The sequence below is a fragment of the Echeneis naucrates genome, chromosome 20, assembly GCF_900963305.1.
Source record: "Echeneis naucrates chromosome 20, fEcheNa1.1, whole genome shotgun sequence".
NCBI lineage: Eukaryota > Metazoa > Chordata > Actinopteri > Carangiformes > Echeneidae > Echeneis > Echeneis naucrates.
This window is the reverse complement of record NC_042530.1, coordinates 2,893,328-2,917,754: the sequence shown is the minus strand read 5'-3', so window position 1 is coordinate 2,917,754 and position 24,427 is coordinate 2,893,328. Positions and strand designations below refer to the sequence as shown.

Genomic DNA, 24,427 nt, shown 5'->3' with positions numbered 1-24,427 from the left:
CTCTCCAAGCTACATTTTCGTGAAGCTTTAATTTTCTTTTTGTCAGCCTTTTCAGGTAATTTAAATTTGCCTGAATGGAGTAATTTTTTAAAAGATAAATCGGAGAGCGTCAGGCTCTCTTTACTGTCAATCTCTTAACACCCACAGCGAAAAATTGGAGCATCTCCGGCAGGAAGTCATCCACTTTATTATGTTATTACTTTTTTTTTCTTCCTTTTTTAAAGTGAAGCGATAATGAGACAAAAAGTTTCCAGCCACATTATTAACTGTATTTATAACGTCGGCATGTTAGCTCAGCATTTTAGTGTGCTTGCTTTTACTGCTTAGTGTTTAACTCCCCCTGCAGGAAGGTCATTAGTGAAGCAGGTGTTGAACCAAACTGTTTGATAAATTAGTGCAAGAAAAAGTGAGAGGATCGTCAAAATCATTACAGTTCATCCTGAAGGGAACGCAAACATCTGGAGATTATTTCCAATCCGTGGAATAGTCGTTAAGACAACCATCGTGTAGATGTTTGAGAGGAAACAGGACTCACCCTGGGGGAGGTGAAGGTCTACCAAACTTCATAGCAGTCCATCGAATAGTTGGTGGATTACAAATGTGAACCTCAAGATAGTGCTAGAGGAAAAGCTAAGGGGTAGCCAACGTCAGTGGGATTTATCCCCCAGAGACTAAAACATCTGTTCAAGATCGCACAACAATCTTTTCCATAGTTGTTGAGATATGTCTTCCTGGAGCAAAGAGGTGGAGGGCATGACACACTACTGCTGCTACAGCCTGGAACAGTATATGCTCATTCAAAAAGACTGAGAATAATGATAACTCTAAAAAAGTCAGTATTCTCTAGATTATGCAGTCTGTAGTAAATAGGAAAGGTTGGACTTGGTAGTTTTTAAAACCATCTTGATTTATTCGTAACCGTAAAACAACAGCAATAATGATCATGTCTCCTCTAAAAAGTAGCACAGTTAAACTTAAATCCCACAAATTGTGAACAACATTTAGAAAGGAATAACTTAATAGAAAGCATTAGTATAAATCAGTGTAGAATAGTTGGAGCTTTGACAGTTATGGAAAAACTTGGTCGTTATCGGGTTGGATGGAAATCACAGCTGATCGTGTTGATCGTCACCAAATGACCCCGACTTAAATAAAATATTGCCCCAAAAACAGAAAAGCTTAGATATTCCTATACGTCTGAGAGCCTCGAGTAAAGAGAAGGCATTCATTTATACGGTTTAAATTTGGATTTAGTGACACAACAGCATCAACAGACACGGTAATAAACATGTTTTTGTTTCAACCTGCCCTTTCAAATTCATTGACAGAAAGTTTGTGGCTTCCTGCTTCTTGGTGGTTGTAGGAACTCAATGCTGGACATTTTCTGCAGACGTGGACTTCACCGAAAAGCTGTTTGTGTTTGCGTCTCCGAACGTTTGGATTAGCTTGTAGTTTGCTAGTCTTCAGTGGCGGTGGGCAAGTCTGTGTCTATGAAGATTATCTGCTTTCGTCTCCGCCTGGCTGGCTGGGGGGGGGGGGGTCCTGGAGGAGGAAGACAGATAAAGACACGGTGAGGGATTTCTGTTATCGGTGGTCTCAGAGCTGCTGACTGCTGAGAGGCAGAATGAGGGCCGGGCCTCTGCATTCATACGGGTCCGCTGCGAAGAAATATAAGATCTGACCGATCTATCGGCTGCTCTCTCTCCCTGTGTGCTTATCTCTCCCTTGACCTTTTTCCATTTCAGTTTCTCTCCGTGGCTTCATCTCCCTTGCTGTTTGCCATGTTTTGCTTATTATTTCCATCAGAAAAGAGTCGAGTTTTAGTCATGCAAGCCTTTCTTGGAGGCAAGACTTCAAATTAAATATCAGCAGATGAAGCAAAAGAGCCAAAGCAGGAGCGTTAGGACTTAACTGACAAAGCGCATGATAGTTTGTTTAGCTGACTCTCCAGATTTGAGGCAAACTAGGTTATGCTATCCTTCAAGATTTCAAACAATAGCATCATATGGCTGCATACTGAGGAAGAGTATGCAGTATGCTACACTTTTTGGTGCAGTTAATGTGCAAGAAATTGTTATTTTTCATTTTGCACCAACAAACCGATGTCGTGCATGGCCAAAAGTATGTGGACACCAATATCAACAAATCTTTCTGTGCTTATGTACTCGGTCTTATTCACATTTTCTTCATCTTCTTGCTAAACACAATTGGTTGAACTTATTTTCAACCTTTTATTTTCTGCTTTCTGAGCTAACAGTTTTGTTTTTCAGCAGCTGTGCAACACTTATAATGCTCATTGAGAAATCAAGTGGTCTTGGTATGCTGCTTCTTACATTATTGCCACAACTATGTCACTTTGCCAACGTAAATGCATGCCCCGGCTCAGAAATAGTACATAGTAAAATGTAATTTTCCAGAGCAGCCTCAGCTTCTTTCTTTCCATTGCTCTCCGTCTCTCTCTCTCTCTCTCTCTCTCTCTCGTTTATCTCCTACACAGCACTCCCACACGGTTTGGGCAGGGCAGAGCAGTGGCACTGTTTGGATATTGTGGTTTCTGTGTCCCACTGAGAAAGTCACAGCACAGACTGCCCCTCAACAATAACACACACCTACTTTTTTATAACACACACACACACACACAGCACAATAAAGCATAAATATAGTTCCTGACTCAACCCTTCCTGCCCACGCACAGGCATCAACACACACACACACACACACACACACACACACACACACTGCATGACCCAAACAAAGGCTGAGCAGCCCACACTGACTCCCTGTGGTGAGCTTCAAGCACTGCATGTATTTATTGTAGAGATAAATGTCAACACTTTCCAGGATCAGGTAGAAAAGTTTGCTGCAAAATCATCTAAAAGAATAAAATAACAAGAGTTTTACCTTTCTCCCATTAGATCCAAAGTGAATCTGAACTGATATATATATATATATATATATATGCATTTCTGTTATATTTTATGAGCATAAGAACAAAGAAATTAGTTTAAATAAGAGAATTGTGTCTGATGACTATGTTTTTATGCTACTGTTTTTTTCATATCTGTCCTGCATGATGACAATCTAGAAATGCAGCTGAAACATACTGAATTCATAAACAAGCACCGGAGGAGACATAGTTTTGGCTCAACCGTCTTATCTTTTGGATTTCTTATATAATAGTTGTTTGTGTGTATTTTCTCCCAGGAGAATAATAATGCTTTACATTAATTACATTGAAGCTTGCAAATGATCTATTTCGTGCCATTATCCAAATGTGCTTGGTCTTAGTTTTATTTCTACTAAATGTATTTGCTCGGGCGTAAAAGAAAAACAACAAAAATAAATCAATACTCTGGAGGAGAATGGGTTCTTTCAGTGTACAGCTATAAACAAATTACATAAAATGGTTAAATGACAGAGAGAGACAGAGTCTGCGGTTAGTTATGCTGCCTCACAGCAAATAGATCCTCAATTTCACCCTGAAGTAGACAACTGCAGCTTTTTCAGTGTACATGTGTCACAACGACTTAGTGGTTGCGGTGATTAAGAGCTTTGGAGTAACCAACCATAACTTCCTCCATGAGCTGTCACTGCTACAACGTTCTATCATGTAAAAAGCAGCCCAATAACAAGAACTAACGAACTAACATCCTTCTGTTGGCGCCGGCACTCCCTCCTCATTTCTTTACCTCTGCCTCTGCTACACTTTGTGTTTACCTCCGTGACACAAAAATGTGGCCTAAATTATAACACACTGCCCAAATTCAGCTTCACCTGAAGAAGAGTTTGCCTAATTAGGCCCGAGCCCGGTCTCCCCCCCCCCCCGTGATGGGGGATGTGGAAATGGCAGACTCACAGTGATCATAGTGTGTGTATCTGTGTGTGTGTGTGTGTGTGTGTGTTTGAGTCAGCAGAGGGTTTATAACCTGGCTTTTCTTTCCTGTTATCAGTAAGTCTGATTCTCTGCATTTGTAGAGGTGCAGTAGTTGTTTGCTGCTTTCCTACTCGTGGGCTCTATTTGCATCCCTAACAAAGAACTAGTAACTTTATGAACTCATCTCTGAGCTTCCTCGCTGTACTTGGGTTCTGATTTGCATCTTTTTCTTTGGACTGTTTGAACCCGACCTGTCTGCTCTGCACACTGCACACATTTCCAAACAAGCATTTATCTCAGGGGAGTAGAGTACGGTGGGGGTCGACTAACAGCCTGTAAACATCCTTAACATGGTTTACATTCCTACATTTTCCATTTTAATGTTTCGTGTTGGTTCCACTGTGACCACCTACTTATATTTTATTCCTTGGTGACCCATCGTAGCTCGCTCTTGACGTTCTGCAGCTCTGATAGGTTAACGGCTGGCCCAGGCAGTTTCACCGCACCCGGCAACGCCTTCTTTTCCTCTGGCGTCTGGGCTCCAGCACTGGGCTGGTCTGGTGAATCAGGCTGATTAAAATAAATAAATAAATAAATAAATAAATAATAATTACAAAACAACAACATACCCTTTCAAACCTTAGATGAGACCATTCACACCTTTCTGTGTGTGTTTGTGAGCAGCGTTTCTTCTGTGACCACCTCACAAAAAGGTTATTGAAAAACTCCAAGACTTCACTGCTCACTATTGCATTAAGCTTGTCAGCACCAGAGCTGCATTGCTCTGAAAACTAGACATTAATTTGATACAGAAGTAACATTTTACGTGTATTTATCTTTTAAAAGATTATTATACTTTTAAATTGACAAAACTGCAAAACACAAAAAATGTGCCACCCAAAGATATGAATTTTAACAACTGGTTTGTGAGCAAAGAACAAAACTACAGTGCCCCTGAAAATGTTATTTTTTATTTTATTTATTTCTTTTTTAGCTATAGTTTCGAATGTCTGACAGCCTCTGCATGGTTAAGTTGTGTTTGACCTGCTGCACCTTTACACATTTAAAGGTGTTCTTTGCACAAACTTTACCGGCTTTCATGTTGCATGTATTCGGTGTTGAGACAATCCACCATATGTGGAAAACACACACAGAAATTTTTTCAACCGTTGAGGAAATGTGCTCCCAGTTTATCTTTTCTTTCGCCACTTACCTGTTATGTGTGCGTTTGTTTGTTTGTACGTCCCCTGTGTTGTCTTACCTCCTCTGTGTGTACTGTCTCCTCTCTCCTCTTGACAGGATGTCCCGCCCCTGGACGCAAAGCTCCCATCGGGATGTTCAAATTAGCCTGATGGACATGGAGAACAGCCAATCAGAGCCTCTCATCACTAAAAACAAAACTAGATTTTTCCTGTATCATTGTCTCTGCTTGTGTGTGTGTGTGTGTGTGTGTGTGTGTGTTTGTTTGTACTCCTGCTGTTTCCTCAAAACCACCTGTTTTGGTTATAACCAATGTTTCCTGGTTATCATCGTGGACGTAAAAAGGACTTATGTTTTTATGAAAATTCAGACACACACACACACACACACTCTCACTATCTCTCTCACACACACTGAGCTCAGAGATCTGCCTGCTAACTTGATGTTCCACTGCTGCGCGCCCTGACGTCCCGTTATTTGGATTTGATGTTTTGTATCGTACTGTACTGTAATGTATTGTATATATGCTCATATTGTACAGCTGTACAGATGTGTGCGTCAACGAGGATGTTGAGTATTGTTCTATGAAAGAGTTTTATTTTTTTCCAGATATGAAGGTGTAAAAGTTGGCGGGAGAGTGTTGTGAGAAATAACCTCATTCGCAGCATGTTTGCTAAGATTTGTATTACTGTGACGTCGCTTTGGCTGAGGTTGTTTACTGTCTCTATGCTTAGCTTGCTGTTAGCTGGGAAGGAACACAGAAAGGGCCCATCAGGGCCCAACGGGTCATGAAGGGACCGCTGGGCAAAGTCAGTCAAACAACCACAAAGAGACTCAAAACAATTAGATGCAAACAGAATAGAACCTCAGAGTGAACTACAGAGGAAAACAAATCACAGACTTCCTGCTTTGTTTAGTGTGACTTTAGGTCTGAGGTACCATGTACACAGGCCTGCAGCGGGGTTTCACACATTAGTTCCCAGCAGACTGACGCCTCGTAATCCGTCCATGGAAGTTTGGAATTATCCTCTGCCACTCCACAATGCGCCACCAAAGATTAAAAGACTATTTCACCCTAAATGGAGAATTCAGTCAGAACGCTCGCTGTTAAAGATGTCCCAAAATTAATTCACAAGCAAACAAAACACAGACTGAAACTGACAATGTGCTGCAACTCCATGACACACAAAGAAAAACGCAGCTTAGCCAAATTCCTTTGGAGGAAAATGAAGGCTAATGATAAAATTAAAATGACTGGTTTAGGTTTAGATAGTTTTAATAAATGTTTTGCTGGTTTACAACCAAATCACTGAGCAGCTATTCCCTGCAGATGTCCTCCAGCTCATTATCATCTATTATCATTGTTTATTATTATTAATTGTTATAACAGTTTTGCGGACCATTTTAAGTGCATGATACAATACGATGTTTTAGATCTACATGTGTTTTCCCTGAGCACTTCCAATCATCAGTTGGTTTCCAGACTTTTCTGACACGAATAAAAACCACCTGATGTCTGGGTGGAGCAGTTCAACGTGTCTAGAACACGCAGCTCTTATGTCAGTAAATGTGATTTGTAGTCTCCTAAATCTTCTTACATGGCAAACTCTAAGTGTTTTACAGTCAAACGACTGCGCTGAAGGCCTAAATATTTATGCTTCATGCTAACAATGCACACGACGGAGTAATGTCACTTCATACTGGATCGCCGCTGGGAATATTTTGAGAATAAATTCATAAACTGCACGAGCTGTACGGGGAAACGTACCGAGTTGATTTCTGGAGCTACAGTGTATACTGGGAGGAGATGGATTATACAGTGAAACGTATTGCAGTTTGATCCGCCCCATGAGCGTTATTGAAGGTGAATTAATCCTTTAAGCTGAAAATGTTTAGCGAGCATGAAGTGAATGTCTCGATGAGCAGTGAGCCTCCGGGCGTTTAGGAGAAACAGGGTATTTGGGGCGGGAAAAAGGAAACAGGCTGTCAATTACACTTTAGTATAGTGTCCTTTAATCCTGGCCTTTATAGTTGGGCTTTTCCAGCTCCAGGCTTTCACTTTACTCTTTGGCCTTGAGAGGTGTGACATATGGATGAAAGGGGTGAAATTGACGATTTTATCAAAGACTGCTGGGTTTTTGTTTTTCCCCTTTTGTAGTATAGTTGTTGGGTCACGTGTGAAAGCTGATCTGTAGGGACCATCAGTGTTGTGCATCTGTTAAGTTAAAGGGCCATGTTTGTAAACTACATCAATATACAAGTCAAGCATTTGCATGTTGCAAAGCTGTAGGTTTTTCCACTGAAGTGCACTTTGACTTCTTTTGGTCAATTGTTTGCTTTCACGCCGTCTTGATGAAGGTATCTCACTGAGACTATTTAATTTAAGACCAACGTCTGAGAGTCTGCCACCAAATTGTAGTGAAATTCAAATAAAGTAAATAAGTAATAAATAAGTAATAAAGTAAATTGGGATTTTTTTTTAAGCACCATGCAAATTTGGGCTTTTTTGTTTTTTAAATGTTGATGTTCAGCAGCCAATTGAATTTTACGTCTCGCAGCAACCTTTAATACACCAACAAGGAGAGTTTCCAAAGGAAACAATAATAAATGGTTTTCTGTCTGCAGTGATATAATGGACACTAATAACTGTGCGGAAAACTACAATTCAGATACAATATACTTTTGAAAATGTTTGAAGATTTGTTGTTATTGATGTAGATCCACTGGCATTGAACTGGAGTTTGTATTTTTTTTTTTTTTTTTTTAATGAAAATATCAGTTATTTATAATGTGAAGTTTTACTGCTGTTCTTGTTCACGATGGCATGAAACTGATGATGGAGAATAAGTACTAAGAACCTCATGTTTATACTACAGTGGTATTTCAAGACCCCCTCGTCCTGATGCCACGCTCATGGTTAGACATGAAAATGAGCACAATGACAAGAGAGATGACGTGCAAACACAAAACCAACACAAACAAACACAGACGACTCCTCATCCTTTCGCCTCGCTACGATCTCTGCACTAACAAAGCCTTGATACTGTATATGCACAGTCAACTCTGTATTTGCCTTTACCAATAAATTCTTAAATGTGGAAACACTTCTGTCTTTTCTTTGTGTGAAGAGTTGCATTGCACTGTTGCATTTCTTACTGAAATATTACATTTTTCTCTCTGCCGCCCCGTTATGTTAAACCATTAATCATCTGTGTATGAAATGTGTGTTAAAGGGCCAAGTAATAAATGGAATCAGAAAAACAACAGAATTTGTTTGTGCTTACAACAAATGTTGATATTAAGGTAAATATTATAGATGAAATGTTTAATACTTTCATCTGTGAGTAATCATGTGATTACTGAAGTAAGAATGAAGAATCATGACTTTTCCTTCAGAACTGATACTGAGGAAACTTCTGAACTTGAGAGGCGAGGATGTGAATGAATCCTTCAACGCTGCTCAGGACTAATATTTGGTTTTAGGGTCATGAACGCACACATGCATACACACGCATACGCTGCAAAACCACATTCGCACATGGGACAGCTCACATTGTGCAGACAGGTGAATATTTCTTACCTGAAGGGCCTTGACGTTGGATGAAGGTTTGGACATAATCCCCCCGGTAAGTCCACTGACCTGGAGGAAGCACAGACCGCAGACATTCAGCTATGGTGTGTGTGCGTGTGTGTGTGTGTGTGTGTGTGTGCGCGCGCGTGCACGCTGGGGCCATTGGGACTCTGTTTCTGCGGTTTTAAAGACCCAGGATAGTATTTCAGTTGCTTAGCGACTCTTGAAGAGACAAGCAGGTAGAGGAACTGTTCTCTGAATCATTCATGAGAGGGAGACAGAGAGACACTGGGGAATGTCAAAATAAATTGCGCCTCAATTTCAGCAGTAGCGCTGAGGCTCTTAGAGAGAAACTTTTAATGAGCGTAGTGATAAACAGATGCACTGTGAGGTAGGAAAAGTAGTGCACGTGAAATTAATCGACCTCCACTTTCATTTTCCGACAGTTCTGTGATAGTTTTGCAGGTTATTACTGACGTGAAGTATTACTATGATAAGTAGTTTGTCACTGTCCAATAAAAAGTGTTCTAAATTTTCAAATAAACTGAAAGATGAATTTCCTTCATCTGTCGAGAACTGAGAAGTGAGATCAGATCAGATCATAGCGTGTAAATGTTTTTATACACTATGATCTGATCTGAAAAATCTGAAGATGAAAGTGACCAATGATTGCATTTCAGTGTATATATTAAAACAAATGGCATATGTTAAGTTAAGTTACACTGGCATCTCTATATTTTTAACATGTGATTACTTAAAAATGCACCAAAAAAATATATTGTTTCATTTATCAATGCTCACTTAATTTCAAGACTGCCATAAAAATAAAACCAGCCTCACAGGTTGGTTGTTCAAGCAGCTCATGATGCGCCATAATGTTGAACGCATCGAGCCCCAAAATGTCACGGCCAGAGATAAACAAGATAATAATCCAGTTGAAGACTTAACTGTAAATGTCAACTTTAACCACAGTGTTGTCATGTCACAAAATTACTTAGAAAGGCATCTTAATGTTTGTATCACCCTGGTGTGTAAATGCTGGGTTGTTTGCTTTGGCGCGAACAAATGGCATTTGTTATCAAGTTCATCATCCCCACTGATGCAAATAATTTTAAATGAACACCCAAAAGTTTCATTTTTCTTTTCAGTTATTTTCTACTTCCTCCTCCCTCCTCTCCTGCTGTTTCTGCAGATCAACACTGACCCAATCGGCTCCCGATAGTAGAAGTTTCCATGGCCTATTTATCTAATCTGTGATGAGCCCAGAGGACCGGAGGGTCTCGGGCTCTGCTGCTGCTGCTGCTGCATCGATGGCAGCCCTTAGATACTGTTGCCTGGATCTTGTTTAGCCAACAACATACAGTAGGAGCTCCGCTGTCCTTGACATGACAGCAAAATCCTGGACGACCCCAAAAATACACAACTGCCCACACTTGTGCTTACACAACGTGGTGATATTTATGTTGGCCACGGGTAGCAGCTGCCTTCTGAAGCCTGACCAGCCCTTTCACTTTCACACATATTGTACCCTCGAAACCTTTAAGAATTTGAGGTTGTGTGTGCCATTATATTTGGGTATTTCTGGGATATCAGCTGGAGAGCATGAGCTGCAGTCGCATTTACATTAGAATAAAAAAATATGTGTATATTCCTGTTTTGTTTGTTTATCTTGGTCCAAACAAAAACGTTTTAAAAAGCTTTTCAGAGAACTGACATGAAACAGACATTCGTAGTCCTCAGAGGATGATCCCACGATTTCAAAACTTTTCCCATGGCATCATTATAAGGTTGAAATTTTGTATTAATCGTGAACTATTGACAACTTACGCACAGACTGCTGCTGTGAAATAAAAAAAAAACATTAAACAAAACCTTGGAAGGATTTTTTCCTTTCTGTGCTGTTGTGGTTTTGAATATGAAGTAAGAAGTGTGTGGGGCTATTTCTTTGAATAGCTAGTGTTTATGCTAAGCTAGGCTAGGCTTTACCTTCTTATTTAGCATATGAAGATATATCAGAGATATTGGTCTTATATAAGAAAATGAAGTCTGCTGAAAGTTTACGCTTCAGTAGAAAGTTTGTGTGAGTCATAAAACACAATGCTGGGAAGTGCCGTTCGTTGTGACTGTCACGTTGTTAAGGTTACAGTAATGTTTATCAAAAACACAACATTCATATTGAGACACACACACACACACACAGATAAAGCAGATGTAACTTACCTGTTGATGACAACACTAACGTGTATTGCTTGATTTTGTACACAGCTCGACTTATCGTGCTTCTTCACTTTTACTTTGTGACTCTCACAGACTTCAGTCTGCCCTCCATCTCTTTTTCTTTTCCCTTCTCTTTCCTTCCTATCTCCCTCCTCTCTCCCTCTCTCGCTGCCTCTTAAGTGGTGGAAGGATTCCTCTCATATCTGGGATTTGTTCTCACTATAAATAGACGAGTGATACACAGAGGGGACCTGCTTTCCATCCACGCGCACAAGGACACGCGCAGAGAGGGACCAAAACTTATTCAAACAGTAACACCATGCACTCAGATGGCTTTCATTTGAGCACCGTTTTGAAGCCTCATGGTAAAAGTGGGAGAAAAGAATATCCAGTGAGACCAAACCTCATTGAAAAATGTTCATTTAAGCATGACACAGCTAAACACAAGACTCTCTGCTCCCATAGAATTTAAATTGAGATAAAAGTATGGGCTCTAATTTGAACATCTTTTGAGGGTTTTTTGTTTTTTTTTATTACAATCACAGAAAAACAAAAAAACCAAACTACATTGGAAAAAAAATGCCAAACACCTAAAATGCTAACTTTCTTCTTAAAGGATATTCATGATGCCTTATATTTAAAATTTTTCTATCTGGTAAAATTTGAAAATCTGTTCTGGTGATGCAAACTGTTGAACTGCAGGAACAAACTTCATTTAAAAGCAGAAAACATTAACACGAAACAACCGCAGAACAGAACTTGACTTGTAAAGGTTGGTTGGCACAGTCATTGACTTTAGCACCTTCTTTTGATTTTTGCATCTTTTTTGTTTGTTTTGCTATCAGCTGGACTCAACTTTACTTTGACCCAAAAGTTTAAGCATGGCACAGAATTGTCTGCTTGTATGGCATTCCCATCTGTTTGTATTAGCAATATGCTATCAACTGCATCATCTTTGAATCCTGACACTTCAATCCCAACACTTCAATGCTCAAAACACTCCTCCTAATCTTAGTGACTAAAATGGCTCTGCCCTATTTCTGTTCTGTCACTCACTCTCTCTCACACACACACACACACACACATATCCATGCACACAGAAGTTGTTATGCTGGTATATATGCTTTTAAACATTAATGCGTAACCACAGGCCCGATTGTGATCTCACAGGGTTATAGGTGTGTGTGTGTGTGTGTGTGTGTGTGTGTGTGCGTGTGCTCCCTTACCTCCTGTTGTGCGTGGCTGCTCTGCCCTGCCTGCGCTCCCTCTGAGGTCCTCTTCAGCTACCTGACCTGTTTCCGCTCCGCCTGATTGGCTCGGACAGACAGGAAACTCCTCCCTGACTGGAACCCAACCCAGCATCAGAACAGCAGAATGAGTTTTCAGCTTCCCTCCAGTGTGCATATGTGTGTGTGAGTGTGTTTCTTTCTATCCGTGCATGTCTTTCTATGTATTGAAAGTTTCTTGGAGTGTGTGTAACTCCAACCTACCTTTCTTTCAGTACGTTACGCAGACGAAGATATTCCCCTTTGATGCATCAAAGCAGTGATCTCTTTCAGCCTCACAGATAAAAATTAATCCCCAGTGTGTCCTGGTAGTAAAATGAACAGACTCAAACTGCGGGCTTGTTATATATTTCACATTATGCAAATATACCCCACACACCGTTCTTACCTGTTGCCAAGGGCAGTGCTAACCTGTCATAGATAAAGCATGTTATGTTATTGCCTTTAGTTAGATGACATTTTGCTGGGCCAAAATTAATTAAGAAAAACAATGGCACTGTGTGAGATGGTGCACATGATTTTGTGCATGCCTCCTCCTCAGAGTGTGAAGATGTGGACAATGTTATGACATAGTTTGGCCAACTGACACAGAAAGGAGTGCCAGAGTAGCAACTGCTCTGAGCCTTCATGTGATGTACTGTGGCACTTAGCATTGGTTAATTTGACTTAATGCAAATTTGTTTGGTAACCACAAAAACAACACTGAACTGAAACGACTTCACCTGCAAATGCTGATACAAAAACTGTGTATTTACACTGCTTGGTTTGTGTGAGGGTGATTATCCTTCTAATTTCCTAAAACTTTTTAAGAAGAACTTTGTTTGTGCTAGAGATTCATTTTAAAATTGGAATAGCTAAATTAGGGGGTGGAAGAGGTGTAGATTGGGGGCTAGGATTTAGATTAGAATTTAAATTGTGGAGTAAAGTAAGAGGCTTGCAGTGCTGAGGGTAAAGACTAAATTAATGAATGCAGCCAGCTGAATGATGAATTTACCCTCTGGTGTGTAATTTCTTGCGTCTGTTAATTTTGTCTGTGTTGACAGTTAACCTTTTATCTGAGGTTACATGTATCTGTCATAATGTTACTGAAACTGCAGGCTCTGTTGGACACTGATATGTGGCCATATCGATGTCTGTCCACACACTCAGCTTTATCTAGGGAACAGTTTTATGCTCCTGTTTACTTTTATGGTCTAATGAGTCAGACCAAGCATTTATTGGTGCTCTTTTGCCCTTCTGACCTTTACGGTAGGTTGAAACCCAATATCTGGGCACACTGCTGCCCTTTTTTTTTTTATCACTACAGCTTAGGCAAAGCAGCTCTGCAAGCTCAGTTTGATTGTTCTGGGCTCCATTTTAAGGACTGGTGCCTTTGGGGGATCAGTGTGAGGTCAAATTCAAGTTATTTGTGTTACCCCCCCCCCCCTCCTATCATTGATTTTTATTTTTTTTTTCACCTTTTGATCTCCAATACCATGATATAATTTTCTAAATTGTAATTTTTTAATATCTATTTAATTGTTAATTTACGATAAGTTATTGTAACTATGTTCTGATGGTAAATCTGTAAATCTGGCCAATAATTAGACCGTTTTTTCTTTTTTTTTATGTCTGTAGTTGGTTTCATTTTCGTGTCAGTCTAACTTTATTTGCTGTAGACTGTAATAAAGATGTAATTCCTCTGACTGAACACGGGGTGGCGGCAGCGCGCTTAAACCGTAGAAGAAGAGCCGGATTGAAACCGTAGAAGAAGAGACCCAACAGGAAGTGTTCGTCTCACCGTCCTGGCTGAACGTTTTAGAAACACGAGCTGTGTCGTTCTTCACCGTTAAAACTGAACATATAATAACATTGTTATTAATAATAATGAAGCTAACGATGCCGTTTTTGACGCGAAGGTGAAGAGGAGCGACAGCGGCCATCAGCGTGACGACGAGCCGGCGGAGGGAGCGATGGAGGCGGCGCCGCTCGGATGATCCCGCCGCCGCCGCCGGTGCACCATGATCCCCGTGTCCCTGCTGGTGTGTGTGATGGCAGCCTGGTGTGTCGTCTACCTGGCCGACACACTGCTCAGGGTGAGTGCTTTGCTTTGCTTTTCTTTGTGTGTCAACAGGCCGCCAACGTTAAGACAGAGATGGGACGTGTGGTTGTTAGGTAAACAAAATTAAATAAAAATAAATAAACAGCTCCTCACTGATTTTTCCTGGGACAGGAAGTGGAAGCTGTCCATTGAGGTCATGTGTGCTTTTCAGCTGAGTAATCAGGAAATAAATAAATCCAGCTCTTTTATAATAGTCTTGTTAAGAGCTTCAACTTTCATCTTAGAAATGTTTCCAAACACTTTCTGGACTGTCCATCTGCATCAGGCTGCTGATCTGCAGAGTCAGTCCCTTTCTGCCTCCACAGCCAAGTTTCTGATTTTCATTTATTTATTTATTTATTTATTTGTTTTGGATAAATGCACACTGCATGAGTTGGAACACATATGCACACACTGTAGGACAGAATTCACTCATTCTCACATCCTATGGTGTGTAATTCTTATGATATCTCATCAAGTGCTTTTTCAGAGAAGTCTGTGTATCAGTTTTTAACACTCTCTCTGTCCCGCAGTCATCAGTGACGCACCGGATCAGTTATGAGTCATGGCTGGCGAGCCGAGGGTTGATGTTGTCTCCTTTCCACCTGCGTTGGCAGACCACGATGTTCAACCGGCTGTTCGCATACTGTGCCCGCATCAACCCCCAAGCCCTTTACCTGTGGTGAGAAACTGTCACTTCACCAAAAAAACCAAGTGGTCCTCTTTCTTTAAATGTTTTTGAGACCTTCCAGTCACTCACCTTTACCTAACTAGTCACCAGTGCTTTAGATTTAACTGTATTAAAGCAGGCGATAAAAAGAAATCAGAGCTGACTGCGGAGGTGGAGAAGCTCTGGGCTGAAACTGAGCCTCGCTTTAAAAAAATCCTGCAAGCTTTTATTTGTTTATTTATTTTATTTTTTATTTTTTTATTCCGTCACAGGTTCAATAGCGGCTTGATGTTTGGTATAGCAGCCATGTTGGGATCCGTGGTGCTGCTGATAAAGACGCTGCAGCAGACGCTGGCTCAAATGACCACAGACAACCCTCGGATAGGAGGGCAGCAGACCCTGCAAGTTGTGGTATGTACAGGCTGGACTGGACATGAATGAGCCGTTGCTGGTGAATTGAACAGATACAGGACTTTTTATTTCCTGGTATCAGTGTTCATTATTTCAAACTACTGGCGGGAAACATAACGACAGGTGGCATATAAAAAAATGTTGCTTGCATCAAATATTCTCTGTAAATCACCAGGTATCTCTTTTCAGTTGATGGTGATTAACTCCGAGCAGAAATGTCCTTGACTGAAATTCAAATGAGGGGGCCGAAAAAAGCCTCCCATGATAACGAGGGCTCTTATTTAGCATTTTCCTCCTCTTCACTTTTATTCATTGAGGTGTCAAACGGCGCACATTAATGTGAGTGCTGTTCCCTGGAGACCTGTGCAGGTGATTCATCGGAAGCTATTTGCAGGCCATTTATAGTCTATAGCATTCAGCCTGGAGAGGCAGAAAATGCCCCACACAGCCAGGCGAGGGTGGAAATTGCAAAGCGTGCAGGAAAATCATCCACTCCAGCAAAACGTGACACAAAACAGTGGACTAAGACAAATGTAATGTTTGTCTGCAGGGAGGATAAATCACGCTGGAATGCAGTAACATTTTCGGCTATAAAAGTATATCAGCTTGTTTAACGATGACTGTTGGCGTTCATGTTGTGTTTCCCTGCCTCGTGTGCGTTCTCAGGTCCCTGGTGTGAACCTGCCCACCAGTCAGCTGGGCTACTTCTTCATCGCCCTGCTGCTCAGCGGAGTCATACACGAGCTGGGCCACGCTGTGGCAGCACTGAGGTAACACGCTCACTAGTCCAATAACACAACATGTTTCCATGGCAACCAGCAGGCAATGGTGATACTTTTTTTTTTTTTTTTTTTTTTTTTTAAATCACTTGGTGTAGTACAGGAAAGAAATGCCGCTTTGCTTCATGTGGATTTAAATCTCAACTTCTTTCTGTTTGAGAATATATTTATTTTTAAATGGAGACATTTTTTTTTAAAACTAGGTTTGGTGTTAGTGTTTCCCTCTGTTCCTCTGTTCCACTGGACTTTCATCTGTTACCATGTCAACTGCTGCTTCAAAAAAGTACCCCCCCCCCACTTTCCATCCCACAGGGAGCAAGTGCGAGTGAACGGATTCGGCATGTTTGTGTTTGTGGTGTATCCTGGTGCCTTTGTTGACCTTTTCACCACTCACCTCAACCTCATATCACCCACGCAGCAGCTCCGCATCTTCTGTGCTGGTAAGATATATTTATTATTATTATTTTATTTTTTTAAAATCTGTTCAGGGTAGAGATGATGATAACAATTCTGATAATGCTTCCAGCTCGCTGTGATTATTGTTTTTAATCAAAATTATTACTGGCACTGTGTTAGATCCTCATTTTAGGTGAGATCTTGTGATGGTGACTCAGAAAGATGCTTTTATTCCTGAACAACAGACGTGCTTCACAATCAATTTTTTCTACAATTAAGAGGATTAAATTCCAATCAACTGATTGGTGGAGCTGGCGCTTATTCATGAATGAATGGCACTGATTTCTCCTGTGGGCCACCGTTGGTGATCAGCGGGAGCCGGTTTAGGAGTGATTATTTCATTTAAAACCTTTCAGCAAAAATAGTCCAGCTTTTGATAAGAGAGAAGCTGTCGCATTGCTCTGATGTTGAAATTTTACTCGGCCAAAAGATACCAGCTCTTTTTCTGCCACTGGGAAATGGTTGTCAGGGCGATTTACAGCTGTAAATAATAAAAAAAAAATACACAGTAAATTTCCCAATTTTAGTTTGGGGCCTTCAGAGGGCAGCAAAGAGCCACTTTAAAGCCATCAGCATCCTAAACTTCATTTATTTTTTGCTCACCATAACAAGAAAATAAGTTTGTTGTGTGGAGTGCAGATGTAAAAGTGAGACATAGTGTCCAGTCAAATGACAAACCAGAGGGATCGTGATATAACAGCACGCTGTGTTTATTTATTTATCCCTATCTCTCTGTTTACGGATGAGATTGCTCCATTCTTGATGGGCGGGCTCCCTGGCATAACATGTTTATTACTGTCCCTGTAGCGGCTGATGATACAACTTTAATAGTTTGTTACTGTAAAGTCAATATCAGAAACTTTCTTTTTTTTTTTTCTTGCCTGGAGGCACAAAATTAAAAGCATTCTGGGATTTCTTTTAGCTTGGTAGTAACCAACAGTGCGGACCTTTTCACACATAAAAACAGGATTTATTTATTTTTTTCCCCCCAAGAGGAACATAAGCTATTTTAAGCCATGACTTTTGTCTGGTCTGTTGCATGATGTGCTGCCTCAAACTCAGCAGGGAATAAGACACTTCCTCATGATTTCGGGTGGGCGACATCATATATAATTATAATGGTATAGGTGGTTATTTTTAGTGCACTGCGGTTCCAGTTTTGCCGCAACATCCTATAGCCAAGATACAGAGAACATTGAGAACAGATGTAAAACAGTTTGTGTGGGGGCGGAGCTTCAGTATAAACTGGGTGTGTCCTGTGTGTGAAGTTGAGCATTTTGATGAGCTGCAGTGATCAATTAATCAATCAACTGATTGGACCATCTGTTGGCTCCAGGTTTTCAAATGTGCTCATCTTAGTAAGAAATGTGAAGAAAGTTGCATATGGCCGAGTGCAATACTGAAATCACAGGAGCTGCTGTTTCTTTAATGAAGGTAAAATATCTTCCAGCAGACCATAATGAAGCATTGCAGTGGTGCAGATCTACCCCACCCAGATCTACAGATAAAATCCTCCACGTTTAAAAAAAAAAAAAAAAAAAAACACCAGAGGTTTTGGTAATTGATAAAAATGGTCATTTTATCAATGAAAATGATCATTGCAAATTAAATTGTGGCTTCAAAATTGTAAATCCACCAAAAATAATCACTGCACATTTTTTTATTTATTTATTTTTAACATGTCTTTCAGCCCTGATTTAATCTACGCTTTTCATAGTTAATGACAAGATGTGACTAGAAAGTGTGATAGATAAATTAATGTCAACTGGTTTGAAGAATCATTCATTATTTAAATAGATTTTGAGCCTCTTTTTTTTTCCTTCTTTGATAATAAACTGAATATTGGAGCTGGAGCCATTAGATTTATTTTCAATAAATAGATTGATGGAACAGAAAGTTAAAAAAATTTTTTTTTTTCCTGTTTGCTGACATTTTGTAGACCAAACAATATTTTATTTATCAAGGAAATTAATCAGCAGACTAAATAATAATGTAGTTGTTATTCACAATACTGTTATAACATAAGTGAATGTGATTTAAAGATTTTTTTGTATCATCATCATTATTATTATTATTTATTTTTTTTTCACCTTTCCATAGGAGTTTGGCACAACTTTGTTCTGTGTGTGGCAGCGTTAGCCGTCCTCTTCCTGTTGCCTCTTTTCCTGTTTCCCATGTACTCCACGGGAGGTGGTGCGGTGGTCATTGACGTCATTCAGGTTAGTGCTGCCGGTTTTTATGTCTCCAGCAACTTGAAAGTTGACTGAGGCATGACAGGAGCAATCTTACTTTCTTGCACAACAGGTAATTAGGATTAGATGGGTATTATTGACTCTACAGTGAATATGAAGTTACCCTTATTTGAAAAATAATCACAGAGATGGATCACTTGTTTGCCATTAAATATCATCACTTTCCTATTTGAGCAGGGTTTGTTTTTCGCTCTGAATTACACGGATTAACATTTTTCTGTATTTTTCCTGTATTTACATGATCTAATCTTAAACTGCGTATCTACAGCACTTTTCTGGCTAAAGCTGAACCAAGATTTGAAACTTCTCTAACCATCCAGCTATGTTTTCCCAACTTTATGACTTTTTTGAACCAATGTTTTCGTTTGTGTGTGTGTTTGGACCAGGGCTCTGCGGCCGACGGTCCGCGGGGTCTGTCAGTTGGGGACATCGTGACGGGGCTGGAGGACTGTCCAGTCAGGGGGGTGGAGGACTGGAGCAGCTGCCTGTCTCACCTTTCTCACACTGTGCAGACTGGATACTGTGTCCCGGTGGCCAGCCTGCAGCCAAGCTGGGCTCATGGACGGGGTGAGTTTGCTGTTTATGCAGAGGGAGGCCTGAGGGCCTCTGTCAAAATAAAAGACAAAGACACGTTTAAAGTGACAAGATGAAAACTGGATTAATTCCACCGGCATTGGGAAAATAATTTACAATGATGCCAAGCAGGAAGTATTCTAATTGTTAGATTGTCAGAATACTTTGATAATTAATGAATAGTTTCAGGGACTTTATACATTTCCTCCTTTTTAAAGGTTAGGATGTGCCTTTTTAACACGATTTATAAAAAAGTTCCTTCCTCCATTATCACATGATGTGAAACTTTTTTAGACAGGAAAAAAAATACAGAGTGTATTTACGTTCAAGCCCATCTCTGTCTTTCCACTTACAGTTACTGAAACATTTTTTTTCCCACGGACTTTAATGCTTATGTACATAAAGAAGTGTTGGATGTCTTGTAATTTTCTTCAGGATTAGACAGATAATTATATTTGCCCGACCCAACTTGGTGGTGTAAAAAAATTAGGAAACTTTGACTTCATGCAAACCAATTATGAGCAGTCTGCTATTTTCACTCACAGCTGAACTTTGCAAACTGGCATGAGGGATTTTTTCAGTCCTGATTTTATCAAATGGAGAAACACCTATAAAACCAGACCATCTGTTATTCACACCTCCACCAAGGCCAAGTGTCATTCCGCATTCATTGAAAGAAATCCAAATTGAATTATTAAATGATTGAAATCAGTTGTAAAACTGAAAGTGTTATTTTCTGGCCTGCTGACCGGCCCTCTGCCAAGTTTAGTGCAAATCAGTTCTGTAATCCTGCTTACAACAAATAAGCTAACAAACCAGTAAACAGACACAATGAAAACATGGCGGAGGTGATGAGCTTTAAATTGATTGTATTTCTTTACTATATTTGCCTTGTCAACTGTCCCAGTTTCTCTATTCTTTTAACGTTTATTGCCTCATTATTATTATTTTTTGCATATGTACAGCAATTAGTATCTCTGTGTTTATAAGTGCAATATAAAGTTCTCTTTAATTAGGTAAAAACAGTTTTTTAAGCAATCTTAGTCAGTTTTCTGGAGTTGTTTCTGTCTTAGTTGAGAACACCTTGTAATTTGTGAATAATTTTAGTCCATAAGCAGTTATGTCACTTGTTGTGCACAGCTAGAGTCATCAGAACAATAAAAAAAAAAGTCACATCATGAGGCATTGTGATACTCTGATTTTGTGTAATCTTCTGCTGAGTAATGTCTGAAGGGGAAAAAAAAAACCTCTGCCTGACACTCAGAAAGCCTGACTCCCAAATATCTCATCAATCTGCTTCTCTCTCCTCCATCCATCCTCTCTCTCTTTGAAGCTTTCAAGCGTCTGGATGGAACAATGGACTGCTGCAGCAACAACAGCCTGACCGACCTCTGTTTCTCCTACGTCAAACCACAGGGCAGGAGCAGCAGAGAGAGAGAGGTGACACACCCTCACACAGCCAGGGCGTTTTTATGACTACTTCATCCTGACAATTGTTTCCAAACCATTTTCCATGTTTATATCACTTCCCTGATTCCTTTTGGTTCAGTTCATTCTCAACGTTGGCCTGCGTGGCTTAAATACACAAAGAAGAGCAGATATTATTACACAAAGCCTCAGTGACACAAAACAAAGCACTGTACTCCGTTTGATTTACTTGCTATTCTTGCTTACTGTTTGCTTAGCATGCCTGCTGCAGACTGTTGCACATTAAACAGGCCATCAACAAACAAGATTACTGTGCTCAGAAATCGACACAAGAATAAGCAGTGCAACATAAAATAATGAACAATCAGAGGGAAGATAGCTTAAAAATAAACAATAAAAAACAAGGTAACAAAAAATAAAACTAAAACGGTAGTTTAAAACGTCAATCCTAACATAATTTGTTCATCTCTTCCTTTTGTGTTTTCCTTGTGATATATGTGTGGCTGCAGTACGCCTGCATGCCGGTGCGTAAGATGGTGACTGGGACGCCGGTGTGCCATACAGATGCCGACTGCGCCGCACACTCCCACACCCCCAGCGTCTGCGTCACCCCTTCCCTGGAAAACCAGACCCGCTTCATCCGTGTCACACACCCCCCCAACACACACATGCTGTTTGTGGGATATCCGCCGCACCTTCAACACGCTGGTATGCTGATAATTTTATACATCATATTTGTTGTCTCTATGATTTTATATGATTTATAATATTCGAAAAATTGCTTTTATTTTCAGTTAAACATTTTTAGCAGTTTCTTCCGAAAGGAGCGTTGTGCTTGTATCTGTCATATTAATGTAATTGCTGTTTACATTGTGGGTGTTGAGCTGATTCTCCAGTCTGAGGGGATATACAGCGAATGTGTAGGTTGAGACAGTTAGTTCAGAAATGGCTTACTTGAGCGTTTTAGAAAAGAAAGACCAGACAGTGAGAGTAAAACCTTGTTTTGTGTTTTGTCTCCTACAGTTAGTCTGACCAACTTTGTGCCCCGCTTTGGTTTCCTCCACCTGGATCTGCCTGTCTTCTTGGAGACGTTCTGCAAGTATCCTTCCACTCAGCTAATCAACAGGTGATAGATGTAAGGGGAGGTGGCTTTAAAATAAACAGTACTTCTCAGTCGACATTCCTCACACACAATATAAACACATGTCCAGAACTGACAAGCAGAACAAACATTTCACCGTTTTTTTTTTGTTTTTTTGTTTTTTTTTCTTCCAGAGTAGTTATGTAAGTACTGAAATTATTCTTCCAACCTGTTGTAAAATGATGAAGAGTACAATATGATAAATGGTTATCCTTTCCATGCATGTGAAAACTTAGTTACTTAGTTGTAGGATGAACTAATGAAGTGATCACCAGGACAAACTCCTAAAATGTGAATGAAACAGGAGTCTGTTTATCATCCTTAGCCCCGTTCTCTCCCAGATATGTGGTGTCCCTCTCTGGCGCATTAGCCGTAGTCAACTCCGTGCCGTGCTTTGCCCTCGACGGTCAGTGGATGCTGAACGCTTTGCTGGAGGCCACGCTGGTTTCCGTGGTAACTGACCGTCAAAAGCGAGAGCTGATTGGTTTCTTCCTGCTGTTGGCAGGCAGCGCCCTGCTGGCAGCCAATGTGGCGCTGGGGTTGTGGATGGTCACGGCGCGGTAGCCACAGCGGTCTGCCTTCGCAGACACCTGCGGAAAAAAAAAAATACTATCCACATGTGGACGGAGAGGTGTTCTCTCAGGATGCGCTCAAAAGGTGTTGACCATTAAACTGTGAACGTGCAGGAAACAGACTGCATTACCCAGCTGTGCTGCCCATTTTCAGAACTTCGCTCTACCTTCAAGCCCTCATGGACCACCAGGTAAAACACTAAACAACTTCCACCCTGTTGCCACCGTATACTGCAGGAAAAAGAAAAGCTCATGCACCAATTAATATAGCACTAGTGTAAAGGACTGTTCTGTGTGACTGTTTACAAAAACCGCACAGTCTTTCCAAATTTTACCTGTGTTGTGTTGTTTGCGTTTGAAGTCATTTTGGTTTTTCAAGGGTTTCGTGCCATATGAACTAGTTTTTGGCCTCATCTAATGCAAAAAAAAAAAAAAAAGAGGTTAAAAAGTTCAAATTAAAACGGCTAATGAATGGCAACACATTGATTTTGATTTACCGCCACGTATCAGCTGGGGGGGAAGAGCTGCCCGTCATAATTGTGTAAACTCATTGATGAATTGATGAAAATGTCTCCTTCGTTATTTTGTAATGTGCAAAGTTGGGAGTTGGGTGTTTCGTCAGAAGTCTGTATTTCGTTATTTTCACTCTCTTGGCCTCTCACTGTCTGTGACCTGGTTGTAAAAATTGATTGTGTCAAGTGTGGAATAAAGGACTAATTTTTATTTCAGGACTCTCTTGTAATAAGCCAGAGGATTCAATCCAATTCATTTATCTTATTTTTTGTGTTGTTGTTGTTTGTTTTCTTTTCTTCTGTCAGTTCTCTCAGTTGAGACGCTATTTGACTGACAGGATGATGCACAGTTAGCTACTTGGAGGGACTTGCAGATTGAAATTCCATCCATTGATCCAAAAATGATGCTGCTCAGGGTCAGTGGAGGCTGGAGTGGAAAGTCAGGCTGCAGATGTACAAGTCTTCAATCCATCAAAACATTTGGACAGACAAACACAAGAACAATTTACCATAGACAGGACTTTAAAACTACAATATATAGACAAAAAAAAAAGCAAAAGCAAAAAGCAGCTGTATTTTATGTCATTTTATTTACAAGCAGGTTCAAAAACACGTCAATTTGAGCTACACTGGACATAAACATTTTGACACCTGTCTGTGACCCTGGAGATTATCATTGGATGTGACGCTTCATCCTTGTGGACGCATCTGCTAGATATGAAGGCTAAAGTGAAATGCAGCGTGTTCTGTGCTAATAAGAGACAAGTATGAAAACAAGCTGTGTTTTATAAAGGAGAAAAAAAAAGATTCTCTTAAAGGTCAACACGACTCACTTAGCCTCTTTGTTTCTTCGTGTTCTTTCTGAGCATTTCTGACTAAAAGTTTAAACATCTCTTACTCCTGATATGTAATGGAAACCTCTCCAACATAAGCAGGTTCCCGTTCCTCTCTGGGGTTCGCCTGGACTGCAGAGCAGAGTGACTTTCTAATTTTATACCCCCTCGTATTCCCAGCACATTGTCTTCCTCAGACACTGTAACAAAAGCACACAGGCTGCACTTACAACTGCAGCTCCAGACTGCAGTGTTGCCTCACTCTCTTTGAGGAGTTGTGCAGTGATTGTTTATAGTTTTTTTTTTTTTTTAACTTTGTGTGTGTGTGTGAGAGCAGGAGAGATGACACATTGTAATTTGGAAGGGTGTTTCCCTCAGATGTATAAATACTGAACGGCCTTCAGCTTAATCACAGAGGTGTGTTTAGCAGAGATGTGCAGACAACTCTGTCAGCAGATTTGAGAATATTGCGTTTTTGCAGGCACTATCTTTGAATAATGAGGAGAGAAATGCGGGGGGATCAGGCCACGCTGCACTTAGGACTTGGCGCCTTTGCCCTATCTGTATGTTTT

At 40.4% G+C, this 24,427-nt stretch overlaps 2 protein-coding genes across 2 annotated transcripts; one reads left to right on the top strand and one right to left on the bottom strand.

Annotated features, from left to right (window-relative positions):
• Positions 1-1,489: 1,489 nt before the first annotated feature.
• smpx (small muscle protein X-linked) lies at positions 1,490-11,005 on the bottom strand. Its single transcript, XM_029529286.1, has 5 exons — positions 10,866-11,005; positions 8,655-8,714; positions 5,136-5,222; positions 4,288-4,444; positions 1,490-1,542 (listed from the first exon to the last, which is right to left on the bottom strand). Exons 2-4 carry the CDS (start codon positions 8,688-8,690, stop codon positions 4,295-4,297), a joined length of 273 nt encoding a protein of 90 aa, XP_029385146.1. The 5' UTR covers positions 8,691-8,714; positions 10,866-11,005; the 3' UTR covers positions 1,490-1,542; positions 4,288-4,294.
• A 3,143-nt stretch (positions 11,006-14,148) lies between these two features.
• On the top strand, positions 14,149-22,982 carry mbtps2 (membrane-bound transcription factor peptidase, site 2). The gene is made up of 11 exons (XM_029529265.1): positions 14,149-14,223; positions 14,762-14,910; positions 15,171-15,309; positions 15,976-16,079; positions 16,401-16,528; positions 18,645-18,763; positions 19,183-19,363; positions 20,703-20,809; positions 21,307-21,505; positions 21,821-21,896; positions 22,280-22,982. The coding sequence occupies exons 1-11, from the start codon at positions 14,149-14,151 to the stop codon at positions 22,500-22,502; spliced, it is 1,500 nt and encodes a 499-aa protein (XP_029385125.1). The 3' UTR covers positions 22,503-22,982.
• Positions 22,983-24,427: the final 1,445 nt, after the last annotated feature.